Below are 27,956 nucleotides of genomic sequence, written 5' to 3'. Positions count from 1 at the left end.
AATATTGTAAAGATCTTTTCTTGTTCCAAAACACCTCTGAATCTGCACGATCTTAACTAATTTGCCAGTCATTAGCCATGTTTCAGAAATCAAACCTTAATGGGTACCTCTTCATAGTCCAGAGAACATGCACTAGGTTAAAACTGCGTTTTCCCAGCTCAATTATCTCACTACTGGTTTTCTTAACAGCATATTCCTATCTTGAAAGTGGCTTACACAAGATTCTTTACTGATTTTGAGCTTGTAACGCTGATCAATGAATGGAGAGGTGTGCTGCTTTCTGGCTTTTGTAATTTTTTAATAGAAATAGGGCAGAAAGAGAGATATCAAAAAGGAAAAAGCATGCATAGAAAAAGAAGAGTCAAGTGTTCTTCTGAAAAGATAGACACTGAAAAATATGGTATATGAATTTCTGCCACATGCCGACTGGAAGTGTCCACCTGCAACTATCACAAAATAATGCCTGTGTCACGGAGGCACCCCAAAGTCAGTTTTAGGTGGACAACAAGTTCCAAAACAGATTTTATTCTGGCTGGAAAAGTGCAGCCAACAAACAGGATTTATACAATTAGTTAGCACTCTGACAGCATAAAATAAAGGTTCAGATATCAGTTGAGGAGATTATTGGGATGCAGCAAAATGAGAATAATGAGGATCCACAGCGTGCATGCATGCACTCACAAGAAACAAACCAGAGCCCTCTGACTCCAGGGTAAACTATCACTTGCCTGGGTTAGGCAAGGAAATATTCAGTAGATTATCACTCACCCCAACGAGGAGGTGAGGCACTCTTACTCCCGGGAAGTTTCCTTAGACAGCATCCCAGTCTAAGGGGAGGGCTCCGGCTCAGCAGACCCACTGCTCCGAGAAGACCACACAAATGGGATCTTCAGCGGGAACCCCGTTTTATAGTCTGATCAGATCAGGCTGTGGGCATTCCAGAAGCTTCTCAGCTTCTCTGGGCCCCTCTTCTGCTAATGACCCTGTCAACCGACTCCAGGTCCCACAAAAGAGCCATTAACTGCCCCATTGCAGGCTCCAGTTCTCAGAGGGGGATGTGCAACTGCCACACCAGTTCTCAGGAGGAAAGTGCAACTGCCACAGCCTGCTACTGAGAAAAATATCACATGCCACAATACTTGAGAAATCAGTATATTACAGACTGCCGCACACATTTTGCTTATCACAGTGACATCAGAAGTACTGCAGAGAGTCAGCAGTACTGCCTAAACAAAGATGTCCAGGTTCGGTGTTTCACTGGAGCCAAACAATTTGACAAACCCACAGAAGCACGTCAGCTGTGGCAAAGAAAACAGCTCACACAAAAGAGATGCATGTTCGAGTTTTTACACTGTCCTGTGTGTTGGTCAATGAGCACAACTGATCAGTTGCTGACAAGCCTGCCCTTTAGGGATCTCAAGCCCTATGTTCACCAGCCATTCAGACCATCTTAGAAGAACTCCATGGCACTTCCAGGTTACACAGCACCCTGGACAAACAGAGGTTGCTTTGCGACATTTCAGGGAAACTCTGGGAGTTTTGGTTTTCAACCCCAGGCACACTAAAGACAAACACTGCCAAGCCAAAGTATTTACTTACAAATGTAAAACATTGCTTTTCTCTGCCCACCCTTTATGGTGAAACATGACTAAAGTGGCAATGTAGCTATTCCACAGTTATGCACTTACATCGTCCAGTGTACTGGTTATTTCCCATCCCAGTTTTGCTGCTAGGTGTGTCAGTGCAGCCACATTGCTGTAACTCATGTATGCCTGAAACGTAAGATACATTTCTGAAAACTAAGAGGTAAAGGTACATTTCACCAACCATTGCAGAAACGAGATGCTCTTTTTCTATCATTACCCTTCAATCACAAACAAATGTGTATTTTCCCATAAGTGTTTCCTTCCAGAAAACACAGTCCAGTAGTTTCCGAATTAAATCCCTTCAATAACTAGATTATGTGCTCACATGGCTGTTGGCAAAACAGCTCTAATTAAACAACAACAAAATACTACTTTGAGCTTCTCCAATTATAAAGCAGTGCAGGATAACTGTGACCACCAGAGAGACAATGCAGGTAACCTCTCTAACCACTAAATTAATAGTTTTGTCCATTTTCCTCCTAAGTAATTAATATCTACTAGAAAATTAACCTCTTCATTGCTATCAAGCTGTGGTCTATCTTTGCAATTGCTTCACACAGCAGGCTCAGAGCAGAGAAGTGCAAATATATTCATTATTTATGCTTGACTACAGTGGATGGAGTTCTCATTTAAGCACTGTATCAAGAGAATACAGCTTTAGAGTTTTAATGACAGATTTTAGTTTAATATTGATTAAATCTAAGTAAGCCATTTTTATAATTGTCTGGATATTTATACGTATTGTTTTGCAGAAAAGAAATGCTGCGTCAAACAGCGGAGGTGCCACTGTTAAGAGCAAATAACTTCCTGCATTATAATTCTCTTTTTTTTTTTTTTTTTTCATGCAATTGAAGAAGACTCAGTGCAATTTCTGGAGACACTGAGATCTTAAATGCAATGAAAATTTAACCATAAAAAATGGACACTGAAACAACACTTAGAATGTATATAAATCACCCAGATTCACGTTCATTTCACAACACAAGCATATTGTATGGTCTAGCGTATCCAAGCCACTTGATGAAGAGTATCTAGGAATTAACATATGTTTTCACCTCTATTTCCCACAGAAACAAAGTTTATACCATTTCAATGTTCATGTGTCTGTTGGTACTGCCATGTCTCTCCTACGACTTTCAGCATTTACTAAATGGACTCCTCCCAAAAATTTTTCAGAAAGTTGGTGGCTGGATAAAGGCAAAAAACCCACAAACTAGTTCCTCTAAAGGAGGATTCAGCTTTTTAAAAGCTGGGGACAGTTTTAAAAGCTGGGATATAAACCTGCAGGAGACCTTATGGCTCAGCTGCTTAAAGGACCACTTGTTAATAGGTTCCATCTTAAAGGTATTTTTCATGTTTTGTATTAAACTTACTTTTAAATTGATAGTGAAGCATCTGCTCTCTTTTTTTTTCTGAAGAAAAAAACCCTTTCATCTTATTACACATTTATCCATTCTTCCATTACTATTGTAGCACTCAAGTACAGAAGGTCCACTTTGGAAACTGAGATGGCTTGTACAACTGGTTTACACACCCCAAAAGATTAAAAATACACCATTTTATGCAGGCATATGATAGGACACAATCTATGAATTACCTGGTTGCTTCTCTCCCAGGGGTCAGAAGGCTTGTCTTCTTTAGCAGACAGCATACATTTTCTAAAACAAAGTTCAAAAGAAAAATAATAGCATTAATTGATTCTTTACACTTTCTTCTAAATATGCTAGAAAAAAAATAATTTTTATAAGGTTAAGTGTCTTCTAAGTACTTTGAAGATATGTTAACAATTTTTAGTTGCAAGACAGGTTTTCAGTAACTTCTTTTCCTTCCCAAGAAGGACAGGGAAGCAAAATAACCTAGACAGCAAAAACTGTTTTTGAGATGAGCAGCTTCTGATAATTTCAATACAACTCAGGGAAAAGTATTTGGAAAGTTAAGAAATATAACAGCTGAGTTTGAGGAGATTTTAACTACTTAACAAATTATGACTTTTTAGAAGATAAATTAGAAAATTAAGTTTTACAAATCAAATTTTCCTTGTAACCTAACTATACCTGGCTAGTTGAATTCTCCTTCTGACAATAGCTCCACGGTATCGCCTCATGCCATCCTTTATAAAAAGAAAATTAGACAGTAACACATATTATTATTGTATGACTTACTGTAACAAAAAGCCAACTAAAAACTATTTCTTACACATGGACAAATACAGAGATTTATTACAAATAAATAAATAATTGTACACTGGATTTTCCCCAGGTAACCTGAGTCAGTGGTTTGTTTTTGACTTGACAATATTCCCTTAAATTTGTAAAAACAATCCAATAAAAAAGTTGTACCACAGTAGCATACCCCTAGAACTTTTTGGACCTAAACAAGTAGCAGTTGAGAAGTGCACCACACACACTCCATTATTTCTACATGTTCCACCCACCACATAAACCATTTATCCAATTCGTCATCACCTGATGTTCAAAGCCTGAAGGAAGCATGGAAGAATTCCTATTTTAGTGCACATGGACCTGGGACAGAGAGCAAGCACTGTGCAAATGGATGTGATCTGCTCTTCAAAGTGCCAGGTCTTTCCCTTCTCTTATTATCACTCTGTCGGGGTAGATTTTTTTTTTTAAGAACATAAGTGACCCAAGAGCATACACCACACCAAACTGCATTAAAAGTCAGTAGAACTTGTTATCTTGAATGATATGCCCTTCGGAAAAACCTTATTTTTCTCTGCTTTTAAGAGATGACACGTGACTTTTGGAATATAAAGAATTTCCAGATTAGTGTGCTTCAGCCACTGTTAAACCAAAGACTACATAATATTTTTGAAGGCATCTCTTACAGTTTTGTAGTGCACTGCCATACCAGCTGTCACTTGAAAGTTTAAACTACATTGAGCACATAATGATTTTCCCAATTTGTTTGCTTCACTCTGAAGGAATGGGTGTATATGTTCTTATAGTAAAACTCAGCTTGTGGACGGTCCCCTGGGCAGGTCTTTAAGGGAAGCACTCTTTTTGACTGAGCTTTTTTTTTTCAAGAGTCAGAGTCAGTTTTTCCTCTTGGAACAGCCTGTAATGGGCAGGAGTAAACCTTAACTGCCTCATCTAGTACATAGGACACCTTGATTTATTTGTGCAGTTGTCCCCCTATAAAATACAAGTTCACTGATGTTAAATAATAATTTAACTTCTGTCTGTTCTGGTTCTCTAAAAATCTTGAAATTGGAGCATTAAGGTTACTGACAGGCGAAATTACAGTAAATAATTCAACAATAAATATTCAAACTGCTTGGAGTTTTTCATGAACCACTTTCAGGGAAACACATGCTGACATCTCCATGTCAAAGGAACTCGAAAGCCCAACCATGTAATGGGATTTGATTCCTACAGACTTCTTTCTTAACTCTATTTCTCATCTTCAAGTTATATCCACATCTTCCACCGTCAGTGGAGATTGCACAAGACAGATACAGATAGGTTCAAAAATGGCCAAAAAGCTGATTCTTCTTGCCTGGTCATTAACTAACTACAGAATTTCTAATGATGACTCCCCTCCACTACACCTCTCCATCTTGGACGACCTAAGTTAAAACAATGACAAATCTCTCACTCAAAGACAAATATTTCATTTAGAGCTTTTCTGTTCTACAAGAAGATGCACTTCAGTGCACAGCCCTATTTAGTTCTTGCTTTCCTAGCAAGGTTATAGAAGCTGGCTGTGAGACATGCAGTGTACTGGGCTGGACCACACAATCTCATGTGTGCATTTATCCTCCTCCTGAGGATGAGAGCTGACCTTTGTAGTAGGTTTGATTTTGGGGAAGGTGAGCAGCTGTCCTTTGTCATTTACAGCGTTAAAAATGAGAAACGCGCTGTTAATATGCCGTGCTTGGTCCTTGATCCATTCTTCACAGTCATAAGCCTCAACACGGACACCAACCTCCACACTGAAATCAAAGTTTAAATTAATTATTGAACTACTACAAATGATGCAGAAGCATCCCTGAGAGATACTAAAAAGGGCTGCTGTACACCTTCCTGTGTGCAGAAAGCCTGACTCAAACACGTTCTGTGGCATACAAAATAAATTACTCAGTTTGGGCAGACACATTTTAGAAATAAAATAAAAGGTAGCATTAGATAAATGGCATTAACAAGGAGAGCAAAAATAGTGCTAAGCAGCAAAATTTGAACACCAGTAAGCACACAGACAGCAGAAGTGAACAGGATTATACTGATGTGACATTCAGCAGAAGCATAGTATGAAGGTAATTCATGTCCTGCTGGCATTCTGCTGGGACCAAATACACCTACAAAGAAAAGCAGCCATAGAACTGCAATGCCAGCATAACATTTGCCCTGTGTACAAAACTTGGAGGAGGAATTACTTTAGCTTCTGCCTTCTTGTGGCTTGTCCTGCTACACCTCTTGCAACTTCAGAACAAGTCCTCCCACTGGAACAGGGCTCCACGTTAAGTCACATAACACCACTGGCAAAACCAGACGGTCTGTTGGCCCAAAGCGCCATTCCTGTAGGTGGGGGAATAGCCTAGGAGAGAGGTGCTGTCCCTTTGCCAGAAGTCAGAGGAGAGTCATTCTCTGTGAGGGAAACACAACAGTAGCCCTAAACTGCAGAGGAGATGGTGCATGCATGGGAGAGAGAAAGAGAGAGCAGACATTAGCAGGCAGGATCTGTGCTAGATTGGTGCTAGTAGCCACAGCACTAAATTCCAGGAGCAGAAGTTCAGCATGTCAAAATCTACATTTTATGCTTATGGTGACCATATACTCAAATAAAGATAAAATTTCAGCATTGGCTGTAGCCATTTATTCAAAATCACAACTGGCAAAGCATCACCTCTGTGTACACCCAAACCCACAGTGGGAAGAAATAAACAAAACGAAGTGTGAATTTTGCCAGTAACCAGCAACAAACAGAAGCCAGATCTGTCAGCAGATGCCAAGACGAGAAGATCCTAGCAGCAAGCTGGCCCCTTCTGAGGAGTCAAAGCGGTGGGACCAACTCACCCCTTGAAAATCCCTGCATTTCAGAGTGCTACTCATGCATTTTCAGGATTGGGATTTGGTTACAAATGATCTTTGAATTGAGAGTGATCAAGTCAGAGAATAAATGTTTTAAAAAGGTCACTGATAAAAGTAAAGCACATACAGACAGATAGTCTTTGAGGGATATATCCCTCAAAGCTCTATCTGAAAAATAATTAATTCAGTAATGCAAATCCTACTTATAGCTGAAGCCTCAAACACGCAGCTAGCCTGGTTCTGGAGAAGTCAAGGAAAACAAGCAGATGAGGAACTTTACCTATTTTGAAATGTATTGTTCACAATTGCATTGAAGACAAGGCGGTCACCCACCACAGATGGTCCCCAGAATTTAAACATATTGACTGATTTCAAGATGGGATATGAACGACAAAGGCGGCTGAAAAAGAAAGCAAGAGAGACAGGGCAAAACATACAGTTGTGTTAAAGAACCTCCTTTGTTAGGTCTGAAGTGAGTAATTAGTGCAACAAGGTCTGCACAACCTGGAAAATAACTGTATTACACCAACTTATTCCATGATCATCTGAAATACATTTAACATGTTAAGCTACAACAGCATATAATTCAAGTTTCAAACATAATAACACCACTTATATCATGCTGTTTCACTTTCAACACACTTTACAAACACTGACTAATTAATTCTCACTGTTTGATATTACCATCTTTTGGAGCCAGACCACGAATCCCTTATCTACAGAGTAACCATTTACTTCACGGAGTTTCATTAATTTCTGTATGACTGCATGGGGAGTAGGATATTGCTTAATATGTAAAAATGCCAGATCATAAAGCTTTTAAACAATTAAAAGAAACCTGAACAGAAAGGTTGAGCACCAGAAACAGCATTCAAGCAAAGCAATAATTTTCTATTATTTTTAATATTGATTTTTTTTTCTTCTTCCTTGTCAGATGTTTTCTGCTAGTGTTATATGAATAAGAATAAAAAACTACTCATATAACTGCCAAATGCATGTTGTTGTTTTAATTTGGTCTAGTTCACTAAATTATGTGCTGTTAGCTACTGGTGCTGAGCTAGGAAACTCACCTTTGCACATACAAAGGGACAGAAAGATGTTGAACTGATCGCTCATCTATTCAGAGACACAGAACTCTTGGCTAAATTTCAAAAGCTGAGGGCATGGTAGTGTGTTACAGACAAATCTTAGTAATAGTGTTCCCTTTGTCCTTCCAATTGCACAGTGCATGCACTCACCTGTCTTCTCTTATTTCAGACTTGACCCTCTACTGTGTTCAATTACATGTAATCAGGTTGTGGAATAATTACTAGAGGGGGAAAATTATTGAAATTAATTATGAAGGATACACTTATTGAGAATAAAGTTATATCCACATCTTCAGCATATAAGGTAGCTGCACGACTGTGGTGGTTTAACCCGAGCTAGCAATACAAACACAACAGCCACTCACTGACTCTGCACCCTGCTCTGCCCCCCCAAATAGAGGGAAGAATCAAAAGGGAAGGGAGAAACTTGGATTAAGATACACACAGTTTAATAAAATAACAAAATGCATATATACTACTAGTAAATATATATATATATATGAAAAATAGAAATAGAATATAAAAGATACTCAATGCATTTCCTCACAAACTCTGTCCAAGCTGAGTAGCCACTCCCAGGAAGCAGCATCTGGTCCTGAACTGCTGATCCCAGAGAGAAAAGGAAAAAAGGCAGAAAGGCCCAGAGGCCTCTGCAAAACAGCAAAAAGACAAACTAATGAAAGTCCCAAACAGAACTCCCTCAGTCCCAACAAAGAGAGTGAAGAAAGTGAAAAATCCAGAGAGAGACCAGAAGTTCCCATCTCTCCTTAAATATGAAGCATGACGCTAATGGGATGGAATACTCTTATTGATCAGTCTGGATGTCAGTCAAGCTCTGCCCCATCCATGTCCCCCTTCCAGCTGCCTCACACCTGTGGGCAGAGCTCAGAATGTCCTTGGCTCCCAGACCAGAACAATTAAAAACATTAACTCTGTGCTGGGTGTTATCTCTTGTTCTCAAACTAAGTCCAAATAATGACCGTGCTAACTATGAAAAAGAAAGGTTTCTAACTGCATGAAGGAAATTAACTCATTTTCAGTCAAACAAGCACAACAGAGGGGAAGAAATCTGCTCTGTATTGGTTTCATCCCGCCCACACCCGGCCTGCATTGCTGGATGGTAATGCATGGGGAAGCCCAGTGTATTACTAGAGATATTGGGGAGTGGAGTAATGTGAAGATACCGTGGCCAGGCCCTGAGTAACAAGGCAGGTACAGAAACCAGATGGTATAGCTGCTGCAAATTGAAAAGGAGAAATGTTCAATTCTGTCCAAAATGCTCGTTACTGGGCCAGAAATTTGTCTGGTGGAGGAACTTTGCTCATTGTAGTCTCATTATAATACTAAAACACATCTCCATCTCAAAAGATACCTGCTCCCACACCTCCTTGAGCAAGTGTAGTGAAGTATTTACCTTAAAAATCAAAGCCAGAGTTTTTACATCAATCAGTAACGAAGGTATGTATGACTAGAGTCACTCAAGCTCTACTTGAAAGTAGAAAATAGTATAAAATACCCTAACAATAGAGAAAGGTTGGGGGAAGACACCATCAACTGAGAAGTCAAAGGAACAGCATAATAAGATTTCTGGGAGCAGTCAACAGGCTGTGCCTATCTTCTCTGACCAAAGGGATGCTTTTGGGTAAGATTTGTCCACTTAGCTATACCAAGTTTTCCCCAGGACACTTAGACTTCAAGCTTGTATTTGTAATCACATTAGTAGTGCTATACAGTCATCTTAGAATTTATATATATTTGGTACAAGTACTTATTCCTTGCAACTAACATGTGTTTTACAACTAAAGAGTACTTTGCAACTAAAGAGTGTTTTTGCAGACTCTGTATTTATCGACGGCATCTAAGAGAATTTGTACCTGTTGCTTTAATAAACCTCATTATTTGTGGCTCTAGTCATGCAAATTTCTCACTGGACGCACTCAGACTTATATTTATACATTATACTATTTGTGAATCTGTGCAAACATGTAAATTCAATGGTCATGACTTCCCTGCATGATCAGTGAATCCAATGGTGTGATTTCAACATTACGCCCGACTGGCTGTTGAGCACAATTGGACTTATAGTGCCAAGCTGAGGTTATTTGATGTGAGTGGGCATCACTCATGGGGTCAGCTCAGCCACCCCCATGGTCACAGTGCACACACTGCGGACACACTGGAATGCAAGGGAGCTTAACTTCTGTGAAATTAATCCTCTTAATGCAACACAGGTTCAGCTGGGTTCTCCTTAATGGGTCTTCGTGAGTTTCTTGTGAAACAGGCTGTAGTCACTCTATTAAAATTTTGCTGGTCTAGTGCAGGATATTGTCTGTGCTGGGTGAGTATCCCTCCAACGAGCACAGAAGCAAAGCTGCTCTTTGGACAGGTACAGCGGACAAACATACACACCTGATCAAACCCAGCTTCACTGCTCAAGGAAAAGTTTTGCAATCCTGTGTCATCTGCTCCAGGGAATTACAGCAACCCAGTGTTTCTCTGATCTTCAGAGGTGTTCCAGAAAAAAACATGCAGTACAGGTACAGCTTAAGGTTTTGTGGAATTGGGACCTAGTTTGCAAGCTCTCTGAAGGTGGCAAAAGTTAGGTTTCTTCAGCAGTTCTAAACATAGTGAAAGCCCCACTCTCTTCTGGGATCTTTGTGTGTCACACGAATAGGGAACAACATATAATAACGCCATTTATTTTTAGACTTTGGAAAAACATGCTCTGTCCTCATGCATGTATGCAAAACTCCTCAGTAAGGATCCCATATGCACACCTGAGAATAGATTTTCCATTGTGCAGTTTTTAAACTTGAAAATGAAACTTTGTAGCTTTGCTAGCTGTTAATTCAACTGCATTCTGAAAACTAATGTACCGGTATTGTTAAACACATACAATTATCTGTAGCTAATTAATTGACTGGTACATCTTTTTAACAGACTAATACATCCAAATGACTTTGTAATTTCTTTAGGAATAATTCGCGCTTCTGATTTAAAATGCTCAATGGTGATCTTATTTACAATGTTCACTACAAAGATGCAAACACAATATGATTGAAAACAAGAGAGGAGCAAACCAGAAATTTGCCCTAAATATTTTTTTTTTTTTTTTTTTTTTTTTTTTCTGGAAAACTACACCCTGAATGCTTTTACTGCAAGTGTAAGAAATAAGAAAATACAGAGCCAGTTCAAACTAATATTACTAAAATTCAGATGGCTTTATTGCTACCTGCAAGATTTTAATTTACTCTCTGGCCAAAAAAGTAGAGGCAGAGGGGTGGGGAGAGAGAAGAAGAAGGGTGAGCAACCTTTAAAATGTGCTCAGAAACTTACTTGTCAAGGGTTAGCCCTCCTCTTCCATTCCTCTGTCAAAGTTTGTGGCCATAGCAACTTTTGACTTGCACCTTCAAAGGTCAAATCTAATTGTGAGTGGCCTCAAAAAAGATTTGTAGCAAGACTAGCTATTTCTCAAGCACGAACTACAAAATCTCTGTTTTCAACAAGTCTCTGTCACTAGCTATTATTCCTGAAATTTTAAACATGACAAATAATGTTTGACATTCATTATTTCAAATAACTTTTTTTCAGTACTTGGTTTCCTGGTGTTTTCCTTCTCTTTTTAAACCTAAAAGTGACTCTCAGTAGGTAAAACTTATGGAATGAAAACAGGTAAATATTTTGGGTCACATTATGACAAAAATCTGAATCAGTCACTTTGAAGCCAATGAAATTACACACTTGGGTAAGGTCAGTGCATTCTAATGTTACTAAAGCAAGTTGTTTATCCAACCACTACAGAAAATCTGTTGTTATCAGTACAACTGCTGGCTACAAATCAAAACTGTATGAATAATGAATGGAGAAGTCATTTAATTATTAAAGTTGAAGAATGAAAACGTATCTAACATCCCTGCAGTGAATTAGGTCACTTGGTATGCAAGGAGAATTCAAACTGAAACTCAAGTGTTGCTTACAAAGAAGCTTTGTACAGCATCCAAGAACAAGGGAAAAAACAACCATTTGATTTCAGGGGAAGAGAAATTAAATGATTTTATGTCCAGGCCATGCTGACAAGTAGTACTAGGCAGCGTCAGAAAAATACTTCACACTCATTACCTGAGGATGTCAGGTATACTGCTAAAAATGTTACAACCCATAGGATATGGTACTCAGAGAGACTGAAAGGCTAAGTGACTTGCTGAAGGTTATGCAACCATTCCATGTGCACACCAACAAAACAGAACCTGTTTGTTCTAATTATTATTCTCTGACTTGTTCTTTCTTCTGGCATAAGGATCTTCAGGCTAACATTTCGAAGGCTGCTCATTTTTTGGTATCAATTGATACAGGGTCAGTTTTGGTTCTATCTTCAATTAACGACTAAATCCGCTTTTAAAACACTGAACCAACCCCAAGGAGGCCAAGTTTTTATTCCTATTCCCAGTGCTGACTTTCTGCAGACATTCTCAGGATAACATAGCCCCTTTTGCCTTAGAGTCTTCATGTGTAACAGAAGAAGAATAATATTTGACTCCCACAGTGGTGTGGCATGCTGTAGGAACTGTATCACAGAAATAGTTCAAAGGCCTCCTGCAATCTGAAGAGGAAGAAAAGTCACAAAGGTTTGGGTCTGTATTTTTCATAAATTAAATACATGAGAAACTATTAACATTAAATTAAATCACATCAATTTAGAACCCTCTGCAAAGGATATGATGTAGAATAGTACCTTGCTGAAATACTGGCCACTGTCTCCATCCAAGCCATGATCTGGCCACCAAAAGTGTTGCCATGATGGTTTGCATGAGGAGGCTGGACAAGCTCAATACTCTGTACATGTGTAAACTCAGTTGAAACTGCATCTTCATCTTCAAAAGTATCTGAAATACGGCAACAGTGCATCAGTGAATTGTTTCAGCCAGTCACTCTGGTAGCCAAGAAGAAAACACTCCCAGTTACTGAAGCATGCAATTTGCTTCAGACACAATGAAAAGAAGAAAAAAATATGAAAGACACAGAAGACCTCTCTGTTCTTTGCAAGGGAAGCAAGAGGCTGGAGATTTGCTCTGTTCTGCCAAAAGACGTAAGAGGTGGGGGATGGTGCACCCCACAGTCTATCACAACACAGTGAGCCTTCCCAGCCCTCACCATCTCCTTCAAAGAAGCTGTGTCAAAAGCAGTTACTGTGAAAGTTGGCTAGCTGTGAACGCAGGCAGACAACTGCCTCAGCATGTGCTTGTGATCGTTCACGGTTGCTATGCATGACCTCTAACAGATGCTGTCAGGGCAATATATCACTTATTCAAATGCCTTTCATTGACTTTGACCACCATGTACGATGGGCACCTGTGCAAATGTGTCTAATTAAGGTGAAAGTATGACATGATTATTCCATAACCTCTTAAAAATCTTGTGATTACCAAAGACAATATAGAACACGCAAAAGAGAGAAATATGGATCTGAATCACTAACCACCTTCCATTATCTGATAACTTCCAACTGGACTTTCAAATGTTTAGCACCAATCCTCACTCTAATGTTTGTTTTTTTCAGATATATTTTGCAAGAGATTTAGGCATGAGATTATGTCAGTCATTTAAAAAGTGCATATCTGAGCTAGAAGACACCTGACCTGAACTGTACTTTTGACTTTTGCCATATTTAACTAACTTTATGATTATATAAATGTGTGGACACGTTTGACTGACTTGCACTTTGGACCTACTTAAGCTGTTACGTAAGATCCACTCAGAACACAGACTTCACTTTCTGGATATGATTAATACCTGATTTACTACCCAACATGCTTTATACACAATATTTTCTTGTCTCTTTTCCCCATTTTGCTTGTTCTGTCTTCATAAGGAGGAAGATTAGTGCTAACAATGATTAGATCCTTCAAGGATTTTTCCAGGCAAGGCAGTAGAAACCAAAATCAGCAATCTCTGATTTGTCTTTCATGGTATTAAGCCATCTTCTATGACATAAAATAACATTGCTTGTAGCAAAGAAGTCTCTTCAGTTCTACAGTCTTATTAAATTGTTAAGACTAGAATTTATATTTACAATAGGTTTTGTCTTTCCTCAGCAAAACCACATAACGTCTGTTGTTTACATGTGGAGTTACAGCTCAGATTTTCCAAATACCAGCATATTTCTTAACTACTGTGAATAATTTCTTTTGCAGGGGAATACAGGAACTTTTGAGCATAACTGTCTTCAAGAACAGTGATTATCACCAGAAATAAAGACGAACCTGTTTCTTGGCTCAGTTTTTCTAATTTGGTCATAAGGATCTCAATTTTTTTTTTTTTACCTGTTTTGACCTCCATGTCAGGAAGTTTCTCCTGCTGTTGGGAATGACCTCGTGGCATAAACATAGGTTTTAGTGCTTTCTTGCAAAGACACAGCTAGAAGCCTCAGTGAATTTTATCCTTCTATCTATGTTAAAACTAGTGCCATAGGATTTTATTACCACTTTGTGAAGTTCTGTGTGAACTGTTAAACCTTACACATATAACCTACACAGAGATCAGCATTTTGCATCTATTTAGTGCATGCTTGGCCTTCAATCCTGAATTCTTAAATCTGGAATTTCTGAAAGACAAAGAAATACCACTCTATTAGAATAACTGTCTTACACACCCTCACAAATCTGGCACATGCTCTTCTACATGATACCACAACCTCAAGGAGCTCTACTAAGATGTTTTGTCTGCTTTTTCTTCCCCTTCAGCTGTTAATAAGTAATTTGTTCCATTTTCAATGCTGACCACAGTAATCACCTTCCTTATTACTCTCCTGCATTAGGTTCTCAAAGACCTGTTCATAGCCCAGTCGTATTCTTCTTCTCTCAATAGCCAGGGTGTGCTCCAGGTGGTCTTGTGCAGAGAGCAGCTTTATAGGTTCTAATTCAATCTATGCAAATGAAAAAAAAAAAAAAAAAAAGAGGTTCTGAATGCCATAAACATAACAAAGTGCACTTTGCACTTCAAATGGCATCAGCATTTTATACAACCTTTTGCTATCAACTGTCCAAGACGACAAATTCTTTTAATAAAACAAGTGCAGAGTGGAAGTTCAAGAGATTCTTCATTATCCTTTCAGAATTATTTTTTAAAACTCAATGACAAGGGGTTTTTAGCTTTTAAATACAAAAGAAAAAAAAATCTTAATATGAAGGTTTGAGTATTGTATATTGCGTATCAGAGAAATAATCCAATCACACTGATCAGTGATGTAGTATATGGGGAAGTGTATCCCAGAGCCCAGTCCCACTCACTGCACAAATTACCCACTCCCTCTTTCACAACTCACTCCATACTCACATAGCCTGTTCCATCTGTCTGAGGACCTATTTTCAAAGAAGCACTGGTTTTCTGAGGCAAAGGAGAAACACATGAGCACCCAGCACCTGGTGCAGTTTCATACTCTATAACTTTATGCCCAAAACTCTACTTGCGCCCAGAAACACACTTCTCTCTTGCCAAGATCAGACATTCTTCTCCCCCACATGCCAATTCCCACATATGTTAGTTCAATGACAAACTGAATACAAACCTGTACTGGCTTAAGAAAATTATTATGTATAGATAAATATTGCAGAGGTGCCACTGAACAGTCACTTGTGTGATTTGCCTGCAAGGAGGTCTAGTCTCAAAAACCTTAAAATAATGCACGATCACTGAAACACAGGAAAAATGAACTGCAGTGGTTCTGCTGATGTTTCTCAGTCGCTGAGTCTTCCTCAAGCCCTCTTCTAGTTTTCTTGCCTCCTTTCTGCCCTCCTCAAGAGCTTTCTAGCTTTTTCCAGATGCCCCAGCTAAAAGATTAAGATGGTGAATGCATGCCGTTGCTCTTTCCACAAGTTTAGCAACAGTTGTTCTGAAATATAGATTTGAAAAAATGTTATTCAATTTCTCCAAGACTTTTATTTATGATGGAATTTGAACTGAAGTCTCACACTCCCTTTGGGGCATTCCTGTCTTAAGCCTAATCATAGTTAATCGTCACCAACTTGATTGTGAAAAAACCTCCCTGGAAATTTGGGCAAAAGGTAAGTAGGTTGACGCCATGGACATGATATCAAACTAATAATAAACAATCCTCAGCTTTCAGGTTAACCAATTTAGTCATTAACCTTTCAGTGACAAGGTAGGCTTTTGTTTTTGGTAAAACTGTTCCAATCTGTTTCTTCTGCAAACTGTAATATATCATCGCAGAAGAGAAAGCAGAAATTATAGGGTGTATTAATTGCTCATGGGACGACTGCTCTCTGCCTGTCTGCAGTGGATGATAAAAAGGCAGATGCACTGTCATAACATGTTCGATGAGATGGGAAAGTCAGACGTATGATTCTAGCCACTAATGTTCAACAAAGTAAAATGCTGCATCCAAAGAGAGTTTATTAAGAGGATCTGAGGAGTACTTGGTCTTTCTCACATGAAAACTTTAAAAGAACTGTGGCTGTTTGGCACAGCAATGTTCATTGCCATGAAAACTAATCAACATAAATAGCAAAGAATTAATTGAGATTGGAATCTAGCTTAAAAATAATATATTCTATCTGAATAGTGATGTCTGAACAACCTCTTCGAAGTGGGGAGTGAAGGATAAAGAAATCTCACCCCCAACACCCTTGCAGGTTTCATGATCTATATAGATCAGCTGCTGAGGAGACAGGCTATGCAGACTCGATGGGATCTCTCTTCAAGTGCTTGCCTCTGTCAATATCACAGCCCTTACAAAGACACCAGTTCTATTACTAGCAAATGTGCAAGATAAAAATGAAACAATAAAAAAAAAACCAACCCATACAACTTCAGAGCAGACACATGAAAAAAAAAAGTCTCCACATACTCTGGACTTCATGCTGTTTTCCTATTACTGATCAGAATAAACAGGTATGAACATCTTCCTTTGTTTCACAACCAGAAAATTGGGTTATTTCAGAGAAACTCAGTCCCAGTAGCTTCAAGCATAGAAGAAAACAGAAAGAATACCTTTCCAGCACCAACTGGTTTGGCTACATATGTTGCATATGCCACACTCACAATTTTTTCAACATCAGTCAAAACGTCTTGCACTGTAACCTTGATGCCAACCTACAAGGAAGGAGGTAGTGGAGAAAGGAGGTTAAAAAGGTATATACATCACCGTCAGTTGAGTTGAGACAAAATGGTGCAGTGTTTATCAAATTAATCATGTCCAGGCTCTTAAATGTAAAAGAACATAAACAAACTGCTTTTCTATCACTGATAGATCTCTGAACACATAAGAACATCACTATATTTGCTGAGGTCTGAAAAGCTCTTCAATACAACAACTGTGTTTGTCTACTTGGCATTACTTGTAGGGTAAAACAAAAAATAGGAAAGACACTTAGATTTAGTTTAATGGATATCTCTTTCCATTTACTTGTGCGCCCTTTGGAGTCCCCATCTGATTATTTCCGAGATCTGTAGGAGCAAAAAAGTCTGTATAAAAGTATAAAATACAATGAAACACTTGAACGTGAAACACTGTATTTGGTGAGAGAAGCATGACATGTATCAAAGCTTTTGATTTTTTTTCCAGTTTTTAGAACCTTTTGGAACACATTCTCTGTGAGATGCGTCACTCAATATTAATGAGAATTGGACTTGGGCACAATACATGGAAAAGTACACTGAAGGTTCAATTGTGATTTCAAGTACATGATTGGGCAATGCATTGCATATTTGTTACCATATTAAGAGTAAGAGCATGCAAACACCTGAGGGAAATATTTTTGTATAAGAAGTTTCAAAAGTACTTAGAACTTCACCAGTTCAGTGGATCCTAGCTCTGATACAAAGACTGCTTAGAGGTAAATAGCTTTGGACTGGGCCAACATCTCCTACCCCATCCTGTCCACTACACCTGTCAGAGATTTTAAGTTTTCAGGGTCCAGTTTCTGTTTTGACATGGATTATTCTATGAGAAACAAGCAATTATAATAGTAATTATGAAACCAGAGTTTCATTAGGCAGTATTATTGTTTAGATATCTGTACAAAGCTCCTTCTGAAACAAATAAGACCAGACCCATGTTGCATTCCTCTACTCCTCCCACCTCTCTTCTATTATTTAAATATTGTTAGGAATAAGAGTGATGATCTCTTACCTCCATGCTGGTTTTGAACGCTCTGTTCACCTTTGCTTTGATGGTGATAATTTGTCCAACCCTGTTAAGAATGATAACATCTTATGGTATGTAATCATGCAGCTTAGTAAGGGTTTGAACCTGCCTCGCTAGGTATTCCTGATAGCAGTGACGAAAATCTCTTTGATCAGTCCATGTCCTCCACACTGTACTGAAAATGCACTGAAAAAAATTTAGCACTGTTATTCATCTGTCAGACCTTCATGCATGCTCAGTAACAACAATATCACTCAGAAAACTGCATAAACTTAATACTAGCATTCCTTCTCCTTGGTGATGTCGGTATGATGTCAGGTGTGCCCCAGGCCCCAGATGCCCCAACAAATTTTGGCACACCTTGCTGTGAGTTACACCAAATCACTGAGTACAGCTAACTAAAAACCACACAAGCAAATCCTTTGCTGTAAATGCCTGTTTCATAGGTACACAAGTGGTCTGAGTTATATTTTGCAGTTGCAGACTGGCTGGCTGCTCTTTCCCTGTTCTGGGACTGATCTTTAGCAGTTTTAAGTCAGTCTAAATTCCCTGAAGTCAGTGTCCTCATGCCTAGTGTTCTCACCATGCACATCATGTCCTTTTACCGCTCTGCTCAATAAGACAACTTTAGGGGAAACTGCTTTCTTGCCAACCTTTCAGCATTGCCTTGCATCAGGTTATTAGGGGCTTGAAAACAAGGGTTACTCTTGGTATCAGCACATAACAGGTAGTTTAGAAATTCCAGAAGGAAAGTGCAAGTATTTTCTCATTTAAATTTGATTCTATGTAGTAAAAAGATATCATTCCCTGCAGGTATTCTATGTAGGTAAATGAGAACGAATAGTTGTTCAGAGGTATGATGCTGAGACAGAAGGAACATGCTGCAGCCCTGTCCTTGGCCAAAACTTGGAAAGTAAACTCCTTCCCCATTCTTCAAAGATGTCAAAGAGCACTTTTTGTCCTGTGATTATTTCCTCGTGTGCATGTGTCTGTATGCTAGAGAATGCACATATGCGATATCACAGTATCACAGTATCACAGTATGTTTGGGATTGGAAGGGACCTCAAAAGATCATCTAGTCCAATCCCCCTGCTGGAGCAGGAACACCTAGGTGAGGTCGCACAGGAACATGTCCAGGCGGGTTTTGAATGTCTCCAGAGAAGGAGACTCCACCACTTCCCTGGGCAGCCTGTTCCAGTGTCTGTCACCCTCACTGAGAAGAAGTTTCTTCTCAAATTTAAGTGGAACCTCTTGTGTTCCAGCTTGATCCCATTACCCCTTGTCCTATCATTGTTTGCCACCGAGAAGAGCCTGGCTCCATCCCCATGGCACTCACCCTTTATATATTTATAAACATTAATAAGGTCCCCCCTTAGTCTCCTCTTCTCCAAACTAAAGAGACCCAGCTCCCTCAGCCTTTCTTCATAAGGGAGGTGCTCCACTCCCTTAATCATCTTGGTTGCCCTACGCTGGACCCTCTCCAGTTATGACCTCAGTTTATAAAAGAAAAAGGTTTTTTATCATTTATTTCCTAATTTAATTAATAGGGTTTTGATGTTTAAAGGTAAGGCTTTTCTTAAATTGCTTCTCTCAATGCCAGAACTTCAAACAAATTGTTACCAAACACCAGAATGAGTAGGAGGAAACCTGTTCCTTTACAGTATCAGACAAGAACAACCAACTGCACAGAAACTTCCTCTTTCTTGTTCACATTCAAGAACACAAGTGGAAGCCTTTGAGTAGACAGGAGGGGAAAATGGTTAGAGGAAAGAATTAAGACCATTTGCAGATACACAGCCCTCATTAACTTTTGAAGAACGTATTCAGGAGTTTTTCCAAAGAAAAAGCACAATCACTAACGTAATTGTTCTAAACTACACAGGTAAAGGAAACACCAGCTCATTTCCAAAAATGAAAGTCTGTTCAGAACAATAACACAGTATTTATGTTCAATCTTGGAAAAGAAGTTACTGTTACAGTCTCAGAAAAGGCTTTGGAAAGCTTAGAGGCAGAACTGAGTCAAGTACCCTGAAACACCTCTCAAGACTGTATCTGACACAAAACTCCCAAGAAGATTACAGTAACACAGCAGCAGAGCCAATGACAAGTCCAAAGTGAAAAAAGGCAGAATACATTCATTACATAAACTCAATGATTGAGCACAACACATATTGATAGTGAGTATAAGGTTTTCCTTAAAAGAGGGGAGTTCAGACTCTCTACAGATCTTGCAGAGGACATCACGATCCCTGTCAAAAACATCGTGATGCTGGATTTTCCATGAGCTCCCAGTGGGGTCTGCAGAGGTCTCTACCTCGGGCTTCCTGGCAGAACACTATTCTTCTGTACAAAGATTACTTCACCTTTGCCAGCGACACCTCCCTGGTGACCTCTCTTCCTCTGTGTGAGAACATTGCATAAGAGAGGTTGAAAGTCTGGGTCTGTCCCGCTTTGAGGAAACTGCAGGGTGGGAACAACAGAACAAAGTTGGACATGATCTCACTCAGCCTGGGACACCAGTCCTGCCATGAGGTGGATTTGGACCTCAGAGAAATTAGGTTCCCTGACTGACTGGCATTTCACCTGGTGTCCCAAGCAGCCTGTAGAGCTGGACTCATATTTCATGGTAGAAAAGTGTCATACTGTGGGTCTATGGCCATATCAGAAAATAAAGATGTCAGAACTGAGATGGTCAGGCAGTATGATTGGGAAATGCCTTTTCACATACTTTTGGCAGCTGTTTCAAAATGAATTGTTTTACATTCTATGATGTAATCTGACTTTGGACAAACTGATTTATTTAAGACAAGAGAGCTGATCAGCTTGGGCATTTAAATGGATACCTGAAAGCAGAAGTTGCAGAAAACTACACTTTCACTTCTAACTGGCAAGAAGCCTTTGAAATATATTGAAATGAGCTGAAAATTATTCACATATGGAGCACTAACAAAATTTAAATAAATGTGATTTAAAAACAGATGCTCTTACTACCATTGAACTGTTGTATATTAGAAGACAAGGAAGAGGGATTTATTTGTTATTATACCATAAAACTGAGTTTTGCAGTATATAGATTTGTGGAAGTCTCTGTTTCCATGTCAACTAAAAAGAAATATGCACAGAAGAGTTAATACTTTCAGAACATTTGGTAATTTTAGTTAGGTAAATGAAACCTTACAGTAAGTAACTTATACAACATCATTTTAATTTACTGGAGTGACATACAAGAGTTCTCTTATTTATGCAAGATGTTTTTATAATCAAGAAGGTCTGGCAAAATTTCGGAAATTACACAGTAAGCTACAAGCAGGATGTTAGGGATGACCTGAGGCTGAAAAATAATTACTGAAACAACTTCACAGTTACTAGGCTTGTACCCTAAACTCCTGTTAAAAAATGAAACATTGGCACCACAAGTAGAAGAAGAACTAGAGACATATTTGGAAACAAATTTGGAAGGCAAAGTATTTTCACTACATTACAGAAGCTCTGTTCTGCTCTCAGAAACAAGAGAGAAAATTGCTCTGAAGCTACTGAAGTCTGAAATATTATGCCTGAAAGAAAAACATTATCCTGACTTCGTTTGTAGGGCTCTTCAATTTCACAGACAGTATTTTTTCCTAAGGACAAAATTAAAAATGCAGAACAATTACAGTCATAGAATCATAGAATCATAGAATGCTAGGCATTGGAAGGGACCTTGAAAGATCATCTAGTCCAATCTCCCCACCGGAGCAGGAACATCCAGATGAGGTTACACAGGAAGGTGTCCACGCGGGTTTTGAATGTCTCCGGAGTAGGAGACTCCACAACCTCCCTGGGCAGCCTGTTCCAGTGTCTGTTACCCTCACTGAGGAGAAGTTTTTTCTCAAGTTAAACTGGAACCTCTTATGTTCCAGCTTAAACCCATTACCCCTTGTCCTACCATTGTTTGTCACCGAGAAGAGCCTGGCTCCATCTTTGTGACACTCACCCTTTGTATATTTGTAAACATTAATAAGCTCACCCCTCAGTCTCCTTCAAACTAAAGACACCCAGCTCCCTCAGTCTTTCCTCACACAGGAGATGCTCCACTCCCTTAATCATCTTGGTTGCCCTACGCTGGACTCTCTCCAGCAGTTCCCTGACCTTCTTGAACTGAGGAGCCCAGAACTGGACACAATATTCCAGGTGTGGTCTCACCAGGGCAGAGTAGAGAGGAAGGTGAACCTTTCTCGACCTACTAACCACCCCTCTTCTAATACACCCCAGGATGCCATTGGCCCTCTTGGACTCAAGGGCACAGTGCTGGCTCATGGTCATCCTGCTGTCCACCAGGATCCCCAGGTCCCTTTCCCCTACACTGCTCTCTAATGGATCATTCCCCAACTTATACTGGAACCTGGGGTTGTTCCTCCCAGATGCAATACTCTACATTTGCCATTGTTATATTTCATTAAATTTTTCCCCGCCCAGCTCTCTAGCCTGTCCAGGTCCCGCTGGATGGCAGCACAGCCTTCTGGTGTGTCAGCCACTCCTCCCAGATTTGTGTCATCAGCAAACTTGCTGATAGTACACTCTAGTCCCTCATCCAAGTCATTGATGAATATGTTGAACAGTACTGGTCCCAGTACCGACCCTTGAGGCACTCCACTAGACACAGGCCTCCAACTGGACTCTGCCCCATTGCCCACGACTCTCTGGCTTCTTTCCTTCAGCCAGTTTGCAGCCCACCTCACTACCCAATCATCCAGACCACACTTCCTCAGTTTAGCTATGAGAATGCTGTGGGAGACTGTGTCAAATGCTTTACTGAAGTCAAGGTAGTAAAGCAGTCAAGACAAACACTTTAAAACTAGTGTTGTAAAACAGAACAAGAAGTTCTCTTGAGTTCTAGATTCAGTATGACCATGTCAGCTCCTCTGTTACTGGTTCTAGTTCTCATCCTAACAGCCACTACTCTAAAAGTCTGCTGTTCAGAAGTGTGAGTGGATGCTTATTTTACACTTGCACAGCACAACTGACATCAGCTGTACAGCTGACAGCCAGTGACGCTTGGTTCACAGTCACGACAACTGCATACGCGTTAGTCTGTGTAGCCAGGTTCATCCCATCTAACGACTCATTAATGTCCAGATTGTAAGGTGTAAAAACACACAAAAACTACAAAGTAATAGCCTTAAGTTTCTGTAAAGATATTGTTTAGGAATAAATGTCCTATTTCCTCTTTCAGTGTCTTTTTCCCTTGGACAACCATGAAAAACTGTTAAAAGAAAAATTAACTCCTGCATTATCTTGTAGACTCGCTCAACATTCAATAATCACGAATGTAAAACATTTGTTTTTTTACATCCACCCATTTTTTTAAAGTGCTGAAAGAAATGGTAACAAACTGAAAGAGCACTATAAACAATTAAAAAAAAAATCATACAATAACTGTTATAGGTATGCATTCCTTATTTAACAGAGATAAGTAACGGCCTGCAGCATTCACTTTAATTAGAACCAGAGATCACTGGGCCACCAGTTTCTCACCTGGCATCTAGGCTGCCAAGTCAAAGTAACTACAGTTTATTTTTGATGTGTGAAATTGATCTGCTTTCTAGGAGCATCAGGCTATCAGAAGTAGAAAAGAGCAATTCTGAGACTTAACTCCGTGACGCTGTGAGTTCATTGCCCTGCTATCTCAGATTTTATAATGCCTTCATTTATCTCTACCAAATAAGGAACTCTAGAATGAAAACATTTGACCGTTGTTAGCTGGTTTTGTACCTGGCAGCCTCTTCAAACTGTATGTCATCCATAGACGCTGTCACGCAAGACACACCAGCACGTTTCTCAGCTTCAAAAGAGACACATGGACACACAATTACCATATTGCATTTGCAGCACGCTATTCACCTATATACCTGTGCATGAGAGAGATGAAACACAGTAGATTCCACTTGTTCCTTCAACCACTCCAATGCAAGTCTGCAGTAGACCTCTTAGAAAAAAAAGATGACTAAGGTTAAAGTTAATATTTACCTTGAAATAAGGGTAACATGAGGAGACGAGATTAGATGATGATAATGATTCTGCTCAGTTTGAAAAGCTCTACCTAATGTCTTTCTCTAAAACTGAACATTCTGCTAAGAGGGTTACAAGCATGTTGCAAAACAAAAAGAGTCACAAATCTTTAACAAGAAGTCTCAGTGATCTCCCTCAAAAGAGGATGTTGTGAATATGGGCTATGTTAAACCAGTGTGAAATTTTTATGTATGTACTAAGAGAAAGGAGAAAGACCTACTGGCTTATTAACCTGCTCACAGCAGTGGAAAGCAGGTAAGTACATGTCTTCAGTGCAGTACCAAAAGTGCAGGAATTCAACAAAAAAAAGCCTCCCAAAATTTAAAAATTCAAACCCAAGTATTTACTTATTGTAAAATATTTTTTACCAAAATTTGATCAGTGTTCTTCATCTCCCTGGGATGCATTTGGTTATGAGACATTACGCACCCTATTTGTAGTAATTATGAAGGTTAATCTGGAAAAGGTAAACAGCTTCTTCACTGTTAATTTTAATAGCCCAATACTTATCTTTTTACAGCAACTTATTGTGATTTATTATTTATTTGACCATAGCACCTAGAGTCAGAGACTAAATCTCCACCACACTAGGAGCTGTATAAACATCAGGATACCCTGTTTGAAAAAGTTTCCTAGAGGCAGAGGCAAAAGAATGGACAAGCAGGAAACCTGGAAAATAGCACTGCCCAACAGGTGAGAGTTGTCACACCCAAGTAATATTTTCAGTGAGCATCACAAGAAAAAGCTTGGAGAAATGTGAGACAGGATGACGCACAAGTTGTATCAGTACCTAAAACACAGGATAATTTTGTTTGGAAAAGACCTTTAAGATCATCAAGTCGAACAGGGCAGCCTGTTCCAATGCCTGACAACCCTTTCTAGGAAGAATTTTACCCTCATATGCAATCTAAACCTTCCCTGGTGCAACTTGAGGCCATTTCCTTTTGTCCTGTCACTTGCTACTTGGGAGAAGAGACCAACACCCTCCATGCTACAACCTCCTTTCAGGCAGTTATGGACAGTGATAAGGTCTCCCCCCAGCCTCCTTTTCTCCAGGCTAAACAGCCCCAGCTCCCTCAACTGCTCCTCATCACGCTTGTGCTCCAGGCCCCTCATCAGCTTCGTTGCCCTTCTCTGAACTCACTCCAGCACCTCAAGGTGTGTCCTATAGTGAAGGGCCCAAAACTGAACACAGAATTCAAGGTGGGGCCTCACCAGTGCTGAGTACAGTGGCACAATCACTTCTCTAGTCCTGCTGGCCACACTATTCCTGACACAAGCCAGGATGCTGTTGGTCTTTTTGGCCACCTGGGCACACTGCTGGCTCATGTTCAGCTGCTGTCTATCAACACCCCCAAATCCCTCTCTGCCAGGCACTTTCCAGCCACTCTTCCCCAAGCCTGTAGTGCTGCCTGGGGTTGTTGTGGCCCAAGTGCAAGACCTGGCACTGGGCCTTGTTAGACCTCATACAATTGGACTCAGCCCAATGATCCAGATGGTGCAGATCCCTCTGTATGGCTGTCCTACCCTCCAGCAGATCAACACTCCCACCCTATTTGGTGTCACCCACAAACTTAATAAGGGTGTACTCAGTCCCCTCATCCAGATCATTGATAAAGAGATTAAACAGAATTGGTCCTAATATTGAGCCCTGGGGAACTCCACTCATGACCAGCCGCCAACTGGATTTGGCTCTGTTCACCACAAGTCTTTGGGCCTGGCCCTCCAGCCAGTTCTTTATCCATCGCAGAGTCCACCCATCCAGACCATGAGCTGCAGCTTCTCCAGGAGATGCTGTGGGATACAGTGTCAAAGGCCTTACTGAAGTCTAAGTGCACAACAGCCATAGCCTTTCCCTCATCCATTAAGTGGGTCACCTTGTCATAGAAGGAGACCAGGTTAGTAAAGCAGGACCTGCCTTTCATAAACGCTTTGAAAATATGAGGGTAAAACACATGAAGGCATTTATCAGAAAGACAGCAAACTGTGACGAAAGGGAAGAGGTCACTAATGACCACAAAGCCAGATTCTCAACTGTGACAGGTAATAGAAGATGGCGATAGTCGTAAATAGTCTCAAAAGTGAGGAAGCAGCCAGCCAGGATCACACATAAAGCAGCAGGACACAAAACGAGGAAGGTGCAAAGCCCAGGCACTTGCAACTGCACCAACTGGCAGTAATGCGGGTGAAAGATGGCAAAGCCACACAAATCCCCACCTACCACGTTGAGTTTGCTGTGACACAAAAAGCAAAGTGGGGAAAGATGTTAAAAATCATTTTTGTGTGATGGGATTAGCCCTGTGGCACGAATGACTGACTGCTGCTGCTCTAAGCCTAACCAAGTAAATTATGAATTATGAAAGCAATTATGAAAGGTGGATTGAAAATGAGCTCCAGTGGCAGGTTAGCAGCTGACGAAGACCATCGCAGCTTAAGCAAAGTCCAAGGAGCAAGGACAAACCCTTGTAGCAGCACTTATAGCAGGGATGTAACTTCACAGGTTGCTGAGATCAGTTCAAAGTCTCTCCACAAAGAGCATGGTTAAGAGGTATTAATAAATCACCGAAGGGCTGAAATCAAATTACTCCTTTGTGCGAGAATAAATCTCAAGGGAAAAAAAAAGTGTGATCATGTTGGGAAGTTGCCACATGCTTGGTAGTTTTTGGGTTATTGTGTGGGACAAGTTCTCCAGGAACACAACTCTTTCTATATAGGCAGAGTGGGTTACATAAAACTGCATGGAGTGCAGCACACACCTACGCAGCGAGGGCACCGCGGTCGGCGTGGAGACGCCATCCAGACACGTGTTCCCCAAATACACCTGCTGTTCTCCGCAGGGCTCATTATGGACTGCTAATATATGCAGCTGTACTTGGAAACGGAGTTCACTGACAGCAGAGACGGCAGAGCCTCGCGTTTTCTGAGTGCTTCAGAGGCAGCTTTAGCTCCCAGGAGTTAGCTGAGGACATGGTAAGTTTTCAAAGCTGAGTTTACACCACACACAGAGCACTCTAAACACTAGTGGAGTTTGTGGTTCGGGGGTTTATTTCCACCCATGCGCTAATACTCTTATATTAGTACTTTCCTTTCTTCTAGTATTTATTTTTTCCATCCGTTTTTCCCCTCCACTGCTCCCTTTTTAATTCTCTTCACCACCTCCATCACCCCCTCGTTGCTCTTTCCTCACACCTGGCGCTCCTCTCCAGCCCCACAAACTCTTCTGCTGCCTTGATGCCTGTTCCTAACCTGAACCCCCAAATCTCAGACACACCCCCTCCAGCTGAAACCTTTCCTCAAGCCTCTCCTAGGGGCAGAATATCGCCTCCTCCTCGCCTGTCACCGGCAAACACCGGTGGAGGTGTTCAGGAAAGGAGACGCATCCCCACACAGGCGCATTTCTGAGGGGAAGGGACGCGGGGGCAAATGGCGGGCGGGGCGTCTCTCTCTCCCCGCCGCCCCCCTCAGCCCCTCGGCCCCCGCCGGTCGGGACGCTGCTGCCCCTGCTACCTGCGAGGCAGGCGGTGGCGTCCATCCACTTGAGGAGCTGCCCGGCGCTCAGCTCCCCGCGGTGGTCGGCGTGTGCCGGGAAGACGGTCTGTGACATGCAGACACGGCCGCCCGCGTTCCCGCGCTGCTCCATGGCCCCGCGGCTGGCGGGGCACCGGCGGCCGAGGCTCCCCCGGGCACGGAGGGGCAGCGCTGGCTCAGCCCGGGCTCCCCGCTACTTGGCGGGCTGGGGCGGGCCGGTCCCGCCCCGACACCCAGGGCTGAGGTGGAATCGCCTCCTCTCGGGGAGGCCGGGCCGGGAGGCGGGAAGGAGCCGCCGGCCTGAGGAGAGCCTGCTGGGCCACGCCGCCCTTGTGGCCAGGAAGGCCAATGGTACCCGGGGTGGATTAGAAGGGGGTGGTCAGTGGGTCAGAGAGGTTCTCCTGCCCCTCTACTCTGCCGTGGGGAGACCACACC

General features: G+C 40.9%; 1 protein-coding gene across 1 annotated transcript in view; it reads right to left on the bottom strand.

The window, feature by feature from the left end:
• Positions 1–27,633, bottom strand: part of ACOT12 (acyl-CoA thioesterase 12) — a gene marked incomplete at both ends in the record, with an annotated part of 37,017 nt that extends 9,384 nt beyond the window's left edge. The window contains 11 exons of the mRNA XM_082075153.1: positions 1,689–1,772; positions 3,244–3,304; positions 3,701–3,756; positions 5,448–5,598; positions 6,975–7,094; positions 12,515–12,665; positions 14,563–14,704; positions 16,789–16,890; positions 17,930–17,990; positions 23,697–23,766; positions 27,501–27,633. Coding sequence (XP_081931279.1) covers positions 1,689–1,772; positions 3,244–3,304; positions 3,701–3,756; positions 5,448–5,598; positions 6,975–7,094; positions 12,515–12,665; positions 14,563–14,704; positions 16,789–16,890; positions 17,930–17,990; positions 23,697–23,766; positions 27,501–27,633 — 1,131 coding nt within the window. The remainder of the gene's footprint in view (positions 1–1,688; positions 1,773–3,243; positions 3,305–3,700; positions 3,757–5,447; positions 5,599–6,974; positions 7,095–12,514; positions 12,666–14,562; positions 14,705–16,788; positions 16,891–17,929; positions 17,991–23,696; positions 23,767–27,500) is intronic.
• Positions 27,634–27,956: the final 323 nt, after the last annotated feature.

Source organism: Streptopelia decaocto (assembly GCF_964273445.1).
Source record: "Streptopelia decaocto genome assembly, chromosome: Z".
Taxonomy (NCBI): Eukaryota; Metazoa; Chordata; class Aves; order Columbiformes; family Columbidae; genus Streptopelia; species Streptopelia decaocto.
This window is presented reverse-complemented; position numbering and strand designations above follow the sequence as displayed.